Raw genomic sequence first — 9438 nt, forward strand, 5'->3', positions numbered from 1 at the left:
ATGCGTAACACGTACGAGCTGTTTGAGTTGAGGTTTACGCATTCATGATTCACCTTGCAGAGACGAAGTTTGAAGCACAATTGGAGAAAAGTGTGATCTTCTAGTCTGTCTAAAAAGGTATAAAGACCCATCGAATGTCACGCAATTCTAATAAAGTGAACATCAGCAGCAGCAAGTTTTCAGCTCAGGTCCAAATCTTCAGCACTATCAACAAATCACAACATCTTTTTAGCTTATTACAACATACTCTACCTAACTTTCAAATTCAAAATGGGCGACATCCGCGGCTCCGAGAGAGACAGCAACGTTATTGCCCTTGTCGAGGCTATTCTTGGCCACAAGATCGAGAGCATGCCCGGCTCTTCATCTCAGAGCACCATGGAGGACTATGAAGACCTCGTCGACATGAACAGAGACCACGAATTCAGCAAGGATGGTCCCCGTCCCGACTCCCCACCCAAAAACCCCTGCGTCGGTGCCGTCAATCCCTACGCTTTGGCTGAGGCCCTCATTGGCCGCAGAATTGACCGTCACTCCATGGCTGCTGCCCAGATCCTTCAAAATGTTCTTCAGACCGACTACGATGAGCTCTTTGATATGCGCCACCACTCTGTTCTCTTCGCCGGTATGAGACTGAACGAGAAGGAGAGGAAGGCTGAGATGTACGATGAGAAGGACATGAAGATCCTCAACGAGCGGGATCTCATGACTCCCGACTTCTCTGGTGTCCGCAGACTCGAAGATCTCGAGAAGGTCGGACTTAAGGACCTCAAGGAGGCCAAGGTCAAGATGGCCCGCATGAAGAACGGCAAGCTTCGCCTTGTTCTCCACGCCCACGAGCTCGGCGACACTGTTTCCAACCGCAAGGTTACCATGTCCATCAATGAACTCGTCACTCCATTCAGAATGCAGAAGGGCCGCTGGCAGCCACCCAACGCCTCATGGCGCGACATGTACGACTACTTCTTCCAGAGCGTCAACAAGCGCTTGATTTCCGACATCACCATGTTCCAGCTTGGTGACCGCCGTGAGACCAACCGTAAGTTCGACGACCCTACTCAGGGCTGCTCAAGCAACAGTTGGTTCGTCTCTGCACTCTTCTCTGTGTTCTGGTCCGACCCCAGCGCCATCAACCGCGCCACCCGCGTTCACACCCACGGCAACGACAAGAAGCGTTTCTTGTCTGTGAAGTTCCACGACAAGGGTGGCAAGCAGAACAACAAGACTGAGACTGTTGACGTCAACTACGAGATCCCCATCAACAACTCTGACAACGAGCCTCTCTACTGCCGCTCCAGCGATGGCGCCGACATTTGGCCCTCGCTCTACGAGAAGGCTTTCGCCAAGTGGATCACTGGCTCCAACTCTGAGCAGCCGGATATCACCCAGACTCACTGCGGTGACCCCATCAAGGCCATGGCCCAGATCAATGGCCGCACGCCTCACTACTACAACTGTGACAACCACTCTTCCCACACCCTTTTGGGCTTGGTCCGCGCCAACAGTGTCAACAACAAGACCATCAACCCCATGACGGCTTATACCTATGCCACTGGCCGCGAGTTCCACGGTGCCAACATTGTTGCCAACCACGCCTACTCCGTTCTCGGCTACTGCGTCATTGGCGACAAGCAGTACATCGTCCTGCGCAACCCGTGGGGTGTCACCGAGCCTCAGGGTCTCACTAGCTACACTGGTCTCCTTGGCCGTCTCGAGCCCGAGATCTGGAACCCCGCCACCCTCCTCGACCACGGCGGTCTATTCGCTCTTGAGGCCGACTCCTTCAAGCGATGCTTCTCCTGCATCGGTGTTGCCAAGTAAACGTTGCAAAATAAGTGACCGGTCACTTATTTTGCAATGGAATTCAAAGGCACTTAGTCTGGCAACTTTGATTTGGAGTATGGGCTCGCTCGGTTTTTGACTCTGCTTTCTATTCTGTCGCAGGCTCATTTTTGGGTTTGAGTCTCATAAAAGTTGTATCATTTCGCTTTTCTTCCTGCCTAATGCTATGTGCCGGGACTGGGCCAAAGCAGCTGGCGGTGTGACGAAAATGGCGGAAAACTCAAAAAGCAGATTGAAAAGTTGGTTTGGTACTCGTTTTGATAGCAAAATTTAATCTTAGTTGCCAAGATCACTGGTGCTGGTGTTGTTGTGAGTGTACATACATGCAGATCTTCAGTGAAACGCGATAGTCTCCCATTCGTTGCCCGCTTGACAGAGGCTGTCCTCATACTCATTGACCAAGCATTCTCCGACGAGTTTGCAGTGACCGAGAAAGGCTGGGTCCTCGATACACAACAAGTCGAAGCCTGCGCGGAGGAGTGGAAAAAGGTAAGCCTCTTCCATTTCCACCGCGACATGACTGTCGACCATCGGCCGAACAACAAATGGCACTCGCGCACCACGTAACGAGACTATAAGATCGTTCCTTCTCGCCCCGGGTGGTAACACAACTTTGTGAAATTTCGAAAGAGGATCGACCGTTCTATTGTAGGAGCCGATAGACTTATTTTCGAGCATGCTCGTCCTGTCAGTGACTCTGTTGATAACCTGCTCACCTTCCCCGGACCAGGCAGCTGTCTGTCGCCCTCTAGAGAACAAATGACTTTCGATTGTGTGGGAACCAAAATCCGGAGTATCCCCTAATGATCGAAGAACAGTGTCCATACTCTGCGATGGGCCAGAAGGCAGTCTTGAGTCATCGTGGGTCCCTACGTATTTCCTTCTGTGTTTCTGGAGAAGAAGCCGAGCCCATCTCGCCATGATTTTCTGGCGCAACTCTGTGGGGTCGTCGCATTGATTTCTGATTGCTTGAAATGACAGTTCATCAGCTCCCCGGAGTCTGATGTCGGGCCCGGCGTGCGTTACGGTGCCAATGACCGAACCCATCGTTAGGAGGATCTTGTTGTCGTTGAGCCATGCCATGCTCTTGGAGGCCATGTCTTGTCGTCTTTCACGTTCCTCGTCTTTCTCTTCACTCAAGTAAGTCAAGATTGTTGGAACGATGGGGCTAGCGGGGTCCAGAGGTAGTGAGTCCTCGTTGAGTTCAGCGGCATGCATGGCCATCAGACGCTGCCCTCGAGTGACCTGGCTTGCATCCCAGTCAGGAACCCACGAAGGCAACGCATCAGCTTGACCAAAGCTACGTAAAGAAGACAAGCCGTTGATCGAGTGAATAACGTAGCTCAATATGTCGAGACTCTTATGTTCTTCCATGATGTAGCGGGCCAAGTCAGTTTGTACCTCGACTTTGGATTTGCCGTAATCAACAGCCATTAGTCTATTGTCAAGATCCACGTTCGTTGAAATCCCAAGAAGAGCAAAGATTTTGTCCCGGGGGTCTGATGCTTCAAGCTGACGAGCTCTGGCAAGCATGTCAATGATGTGTGCGCTTCTACCACCATAGTTGGTGACATGGGTGTGCCAGGAAGGTCGGAGTTGGGCCAAATTGTGCGACTCTTGGTAGGCGCAGCGGGCCTGAAACATGTCGCGGACGATATCGACCCTTTCGATTGCTTGCATGCTGTATCCATAGCGATCGTGGTATCGTGGATTCAGCAATATGAGCTTGCAGAAGTCGTTCCAGGGGACTCTACGATGACCGCACTGTATCGACACTTTCTTCGATACAACAACTTCCTGGAGAACCCAAACGCGCAAGAACCAGGCTTTTTTCAGGACACTGAGCTCAACATCAGCCACATCTCCTCTGAAGTATATAAGATCTTCCTCGAGAGTGAACGGTAATTGCGTGTCTTCGTTGCCGTCCTTGTTTAGTGCCCACTCGCTCTGTCTTTCGAGAAAGTTCCATGCTGAGGTTGTGGTGTTGCTTCCATCATGATCTCCAAGGTAAATAACTGTCTCCAAAGCGGAGGAATAGATGTTGCGCATTTGATGAACTTGGTGGTTTCGCTCCGCAATATCGTTCTGGTTGATACAGAGCGCGTCTGTCCAGAGCCGTATCGGACGATCTCGACGACGAAGATGACGGAGGGCCTCAGAAAGGTTTCTTCCGATGTAAACCTCATGATCGTTGACATAGACAAGCTGAAGATCGCTCAGGTCCCCCCAGACATACGACAACGCCACGTACGACTGCTCGAGCTCCTGGCAAGTGGATATCTCGGTCGACAATAGCTCGCACTGAATCTCGGCATCGTGAGTAATGGCGGGGTAAAGGGCCAACACCCGAACCACGTCGGAGTGCGCTAGAGGAGTATAAACTGTTGATGCATACGACGGTGGTGAGTAGGCAGGTGGATCATCTACTGCCAAGGTCATCTCAAAGTAAATTACGTAGTCCTCATGCGATCGTAGTAGGCAGGCACTGAAACTTCGCGGAAAACCAGGAACTCAGCTTCTGATCAGCTGACATTCATGTGGTTGCCCGAACATTACTTAAGCAGACCAAGGTCAGCCAGCCTGGCTACAGCATGCAGAACCTCGGCTGGAATTACCAAAACTAGCTAGGTGAGTAGGATAGGGCTAAATGGAAATGTCAAGTCCACTAGCAGAGAGGGAAGAATGAAGTTATTTGCGCAGAGTTCCTTGGGACGATATCGGACTATCTATTGACCACCTAGGAAGGCTCAGAGTCGAAAACGAATGAGCATAAAAAATAACAATTTGGGAGGGATTTGAAGTCATTGTTCTGATTATGCGCTCCTCGAATCTCGCGGCTACGACTCAGCATTCAGTGTAGACTGGTACAGATGCAAAGCAAACGAAGGAGTCAACTGATGATGAATGAACTGACGTAAGTAAGTGAGCGCTTTTTCGTACATTATAAGTGTCGAGTTTCGAGGAACCGATTAAGCTCAAAACCTGCTAGCGATCGAAGAAGCATTGAACTTGTGTGTGCTAGTAATCTAAGTACGGAGCTCGCGCACGCACACATCCAAGAGATTTTTCTGCTAGAAGGCGGATTGGTCTTTCGACGTCATCTAAACCAACCGAGAAGTCCATTGATTTCGTTCTAATATGAAACTTTTTAGTGATGTTACATGGATGCTAGTCCATGGGGCCAATGTTCACTCGTTCCAAGGAGGCTGAGTCGCGTTAACGGGGCGCGTCGCATAGATCTTCAGTAGCAATAGAGATAAAATGATGAGACATAACAGGATGTGTACCTAGTTATTTTGTTTCAAAAGCTACCGCTCAAGAGCTGTGGAAGGGTCCGCAAGGTCCCAATTAGATCCGCAAAGGGTGAGCTAGATCTAGGTATTCCTTGTAGATAAGGTACTAGCACATAACTGCACGGAGAGACAACCACGTCGCGCAAGCAAATAATCGCTATTTCCCACATCAGCAGTAAAGCGCGCAATCATCTCGGTGAATAAGAAGAACCTCTTTGGTCTGCGTGCATAGTGCAGGCAGATTTAGCCTTTAGCCTGCATCAGGCCAGTGGTATGATATTCCGATATGAGCACAAGCCAACCGCCAGCGTGAAGCAAACACCTTGATTGAGCAGTTGAGCAGTTGAACAGCCATATATGAGCTAACTAGAATACCAACTGACAGAATCAGGTACTATTTTTTCTCTAGTTCTAGATTGTTTGCATGTTCTCAGAGTCTGTCTTACGAAATGTCCGTTCACTCCGAGACCCTGAGCCTCGAGACCGTCCGCCGTGGCGAGGTAGAAATCCAAGATGAAGCCTCGAGTCGGCCTATCCGCCCTGCAGACAAAGGATTGTCTGCTTGGCTCTTCATACTTGCATCTTTTGTTGCCGAAGCTGTTCTCTGGGGTATGTTCGTCGCACGCTGAAGTCTTCTATGGCCTCATCTCATTTACTAACACGGATATCTAGGCTTCCCGCTGTCCTACGGCGTCTTTCAAGACTACTACTCAAAACACCCTACCCTCAAACATGACTCCAACATTGCCGTCATTGGAACCGTTGCCACCAGTGTCTACTACCTCGGCGGACCACTCGCAACGCCCTTTGCAGCACGTTTCCAGGCATGGCAGCGATACATGATCATTATCGGGTGGTCGGGATGCGCCTTATCCCTTCTGGCTGCCTCTTTTGCGACTTCAGTGCCTGCACTCATCGCAACCCAGGGGTTCCTCTACGGCTTTGCTTTTCTGTTCGTCAACTATCCACTTCTTCGGATGCTCAATGAGTGGTTTATCGAGCGTAGAGGTCTTGCATATGGAATCATGTCTACCGGTGCTGGCTGTAGCGGAGTCGGCTTGCCATTCCTTCTCGAGTCGCTCCTTGCAAAGTACGGGCATCAGAAAACGTTACGTGCCATGGCTGTGGCACAATTCGTCACTTTACTCCCCATGATACCCTTCATCAAAGGACGGCTTCCAGCCTCAAGACGGGGTACGCTAAAGAAGGGCGATTTCAAATTCTTCAAAAGGCCGCTATTCTACTGCTTTGCCTTGACCAACTTCCTCGAAGCTCTCGGGTACTATATTCCCGCACTCTACCTACCAATATACGCAACGTCGTTGGGTTTCTCGGGGACGATGGGGGCGCTGATTCTAGCCGCAAACAATCTCGCCACGATCTTTGGTCAGCTCGCGCTCGGATACATCACAGACCGCGTCAACAACGTGTTCATCCTCGTTTTTGCTTCCTCGTTCATTGCCACAGTTGCGACCTTTGCTGTCTGGGGGTATGCCTTATCCCTCGTACCCCTACTTTCTTTTTCGTTGGTATTCGGCGTGGCGACGGGCGGATTCCCGTGTTTGTGGAACAAGTTCGGATCGACCCTCTCGGAAGACCCGGGGCACATATACAGTTTCATGGCATTTGGCAAAGGTGTCGGCAATATTCTGACGGGCCCGATCTCTGCACCGCTGGTGATGAGACCTCTGACAAATGGGTACGGTCTTGGGCGGTTTGCGCCGTTAATCTTGTACACTGGATCGATGATGTTGGCTTCATCGATTGGTGCTCTCGGTTGGCCGTTGGTGCGGCAGGCTGCTAAACGATAGGTGTTTGCTCACATTGAACCATGCACCACCATGTTTGTTTCTCACAGCGCTTGATGAGACCAGTCGGGCCTGTATTGCTACTACAATTTCCCTACTGCAGAATGTAGATCTGGCTCAAGGTCTGAGGCATGGAACTTGAAAGGGCGACTGCCAATAGATCGTCAGTGCCAACGCAATGATAGGCATTAACGATTCTATAGAATATCAAGCATGTGTAGTACTGGACCTAAAACACAACTTCGTGTCGTCTGGAGGGGTTGTCTAGGTTTCTTGGGGAAACAGGCGACACCAAGAATCACACAGCTGCTTAGCCGTCGCCAGCAGTTGAGACCTTCAACTAGACAGGCTTCAACGCCGAGAAACGTGGCGTAATTGTAGAAAGCTGCAGGATGATACCATACAGGGACAAAGGCCCGAGGTTTAGAGTGGCTCCTGGCCAATTTCTTCCAATTGTTTGTCCCATGGAGAGTGGGAGCCTTTCCCCGGCTACAGCGTAACTAAGCCCGGCCGTCCCGTACGGGGTTATCACCTCACGCCCGCAAACGTAACCTATCACACGTGTTGCTTGAGCCAGGGACCGCATGATACTCCGCTTTAACTCTGGGCGCGGAGTTATGAGCCAATGACAAGCCACTGTCTGTTGTGCAAGCCTGCGCTGTTGGTGCAGGCGCAAGTTCAGATGCCTGTTCGAGAACCGATTGATGGGACTTTACTCCGCCGATAAACATCAAGTCCGGCACTAGAAGTATGTTGGAACTTGGGATACGCCACTCCTGCCTGCGATGTATTTATAACGCACGTTCCCCTCCTCTACTCAATTCCAACCTCCTGTGCCTCGGGTTGAACTGCCCTTTCGTCTTGACTCTTGTCTCGGTTCCTACTCATTGACTGATCTACCCTAGAGATCCAGGTGTATTTGTTGGGAGCGTATTCCCAAGGCGAGTAGATTGTCAAGTATCAATTAGCGACTCATATCCCGCAAGAATGCAGCAAACCGAACATCCGCACGCCGTAAGCTTGCCTGATTGTCTGTGCGGTTCATGTCATGACTGGCTGACGACAACAATTGCAGGAAATTGAGGCAGATGATGGAATATCAACAGGTGATGTGAGTCCACGCATTTTGGCTTTTGTCGGAGTATTTGGGTTTCCAGAACCTCGCTGATTATGTTCCGATTCGTTCAAAGCTTTTCGAAGACTCATCGGTGGCTTCACTGAGATCAAGCATTTTGGAGCATGAGGTTGAGAATGGCCGTACATATCACTCCATGAGCTCCGGGAGTACGTATTTTTTGCCAATGAGCTCGAAATATCATCACCGTATTGACTATGCTCTTGTCAGAATACCAATACCCGAATGATGAGGTGAGTACATCCCTTCAGAGTAACCAATCTGGCGTACTTTCGCAACGCTGCAATAGCAGAACAAGTTCACTGACAAATAAATCAGAAAGAGAATGATCGTCTAGGTAATTCCAAGCACACATGCCTATCCTGAGCCATGCGCTGCCAAGTCTTCTACTTAGCCACGATGCTGATCGATGTAGATTTCCAACATCATATCTGGAAACTCACCTTAGGAGGAGCACTCGCAACTGCCCCTGTTGTTGTTGTTGTTGTTGTTGTTGTTGTATTTAACGCCGTGGCGGCCGGGCTAGAGCCCTTACCGCAGACCTCCCGAAGGGTATATGGCGTGGAGGGCCGTGAGCCAAGGCTACCTACTCTACAGTACGTCGTCTCTTTACATCGTCCTCCAAATCATGCCTTGTGGCCACTACGCGTTCTGTCTGTCCCCGGTTCCCGCTGGTGCCCCAGTTTCATTCTTTCCCAAATCGTCCCTTGGAATCGGGAGGTTCTTTGTAGTCCGCACTCACATCTACCTAGGTGTGGATGCTGCTACCGCAGACAGATCTTCTGGAAGAAGTCCGTCACGCGGAGAAAGGCCTCGAAGCCTCGTGGGTCGGTGATTAATCTCTTGAAGTAGGCCTCGAGAGATCCCATAGGACCTATGGGCTCGGGCATACTGCGAGAGTGGAGGGTCGGCCACCGTTGCCTCCTCGCCAGCGTTAGTCGACAGTAGACCAGGTGGTCCACGTCTTTCGCCTCTCCACAAGAGCACATCATTAGAGCGTCGTCGTGGTTGAAACGTCGGTGATATTGCTCGAAGTCCCCGTGACCCGATCGTGCCGCCAGCAGGTGATGTAACGTAGCCCGCGGCAAGGCCAGTTCAGGAGGGCTGGACAGAGCTGCCTCAAGCCCCAAGTCCGCGTACCGCGGCCTTCGCTCTTTATACCACCATCTCCTGTGCTGGCTTTGTAATTTTTCCCTTGCAAGCCGCTTGATGCCCGCTAGTGTTGCCATTTGACCCATCCGCGCCGGCAGTGTCGTTCCTTCTTTGGCCAGCCGGTCCGCGGCCTCGTTTCCTTCGATGCCCTGGTGTCCCGGGGACCAGTGCGTCCGTATATCAAATATCCTGGCCGCTTCTTGGATTC

General features: G+C 50.9%; 4 protein-coding genes across 4 annotated transcripts; 3 read left to right on the top strand and 1 right to left on the bottom strand.

Annotated features, from left to right (window-relative positions):
• The first annotated feature begins 104 nt into the window (after nucleotides 1-104).
• On the top strand, nucleotides 105-1853 carry BDZ83DRAFT_645536 (uncharacterized protein). Its single transcript, XM_060509854.1, has one exon. The coding sequence runs from the start codon at nucleotides 271-273 to the stop codon at nucleotides 1819-1821; it is 1551 nt and encodes a 516-aa protein (XP_060357057.1). The 5' UTR covers nucleotides 105-270; the 3' UTR covers nucleotides 1822-1853.
• BDZ83DRAFT_645537 (heterokaryon incompatibility protein-domain-containing protein) lies at nucleotides 1830-4327 on the bottom strand. The gene has a single exon (XM_060509855.1). The coding sequence runs from the start codon at nucleotides 4279-4281 to the stop codon at nucleotides 2176-2178; it is 2106 nt and encodes a 701-aa protein (XP_060357058.1). The 5' UTR covers nucleotides 4282-4327; the 3' UTR covers nucleotides 1830-2175.
• A 1257-nt stretch (nucleotides 4328-5584) lies between these two features.
• On the top strand, nucleotides 5585-6946 carry BDZ83DRAFT_595890 (major facilitator superfamily transporter; the record flags this gene model as incomplete). Its single annotated transcript, XM_060506828.1, has 2 exons — nucleotides 5585-5744; nucleotides 5808-6946. 2 exons carry the CDS (start codon nucleotides 5585-5587, stop codon nucleotides 6944-6946), a joined length of 1299 nt encoding a protein of 432 aa, XP_060357059.1.
• An 842-nt stretch (nucleotides 6947-7788) lies between these two features.
• Nucleotides 7789-8630, top strand: BDZ83DRAFT_645545 (uncharacterized protein). The gene is made up of 3 exons (XM_060509856.1): nucleotides 7789-7957; nucleotides 8019-8054; nucleotides 8134-8630. Exons 1-3 carry the CDS (start codon nucleotides 7931-7933, stop codon nucleotides 8305-8307), a joined length of 237 nt encoding a protein of 78 aa, XP_060357060.1. The 5' UTR covers nucleotides 7789-7930; the 3' UTR covers nucleotides 8308-8630.
• Nucleotides 8631-9438: the final 808 nt, after the last annotated feature.

This window comes from Colletotrichum acutatum, assembly GCF_030867785.1.
Source record: "Colletotrichum acutatum strain CBS 112980 chromosome Unknown BDZ83scaffold_338, whole genome shotgun sequence".
Taxonomy (NCBI): Eukaryota; Fungi; Ascomycota; class Sordariomycetes; order Glomerellales; family Glomerellaceae; genus Colletotrichum; species Colletotrichum acutatum.

Excerpts from the sequence above, each read along its gene's own strand:
- BDZ83DRAFT_645536 (XM_060509854.1), top strand. The coding sequence starts at position 271 with ATGGGCGACATCCGCGGCTCCGAGAGAGACAGCAACGTTATTGCCCTT.
- BDZ83DRAFT_645537 (XM_060509855.1), bottom strand. The coding sequence starts at position 4,281 with ATGACCTTGGCAGTAGATGATCCACCTGCCTACTCACCACCGTCGTAT.
- BDZ83DRAFT_645545 (XM_060509856.1), top strand. The coding sequence starts at position 7,931 with ATGCAGCAAACCGAACATCCGCACGCC. Across the intron at positions 7,958-8,018 it reads AAACCGAACATCCGCACGCC|GAAATTGAGGCAGATGATGG; the intron begins GTAAGCTTGCCT and ends CAACAATTGCAG. Across the intron at positions 8,055-8,133 it reads ATGGAATATCAACAGGTGAT|CTTTTCGAAGACTCATCGGT; the intron begins GTGAGTCCACGC and ends ATTCGTTCAAAG.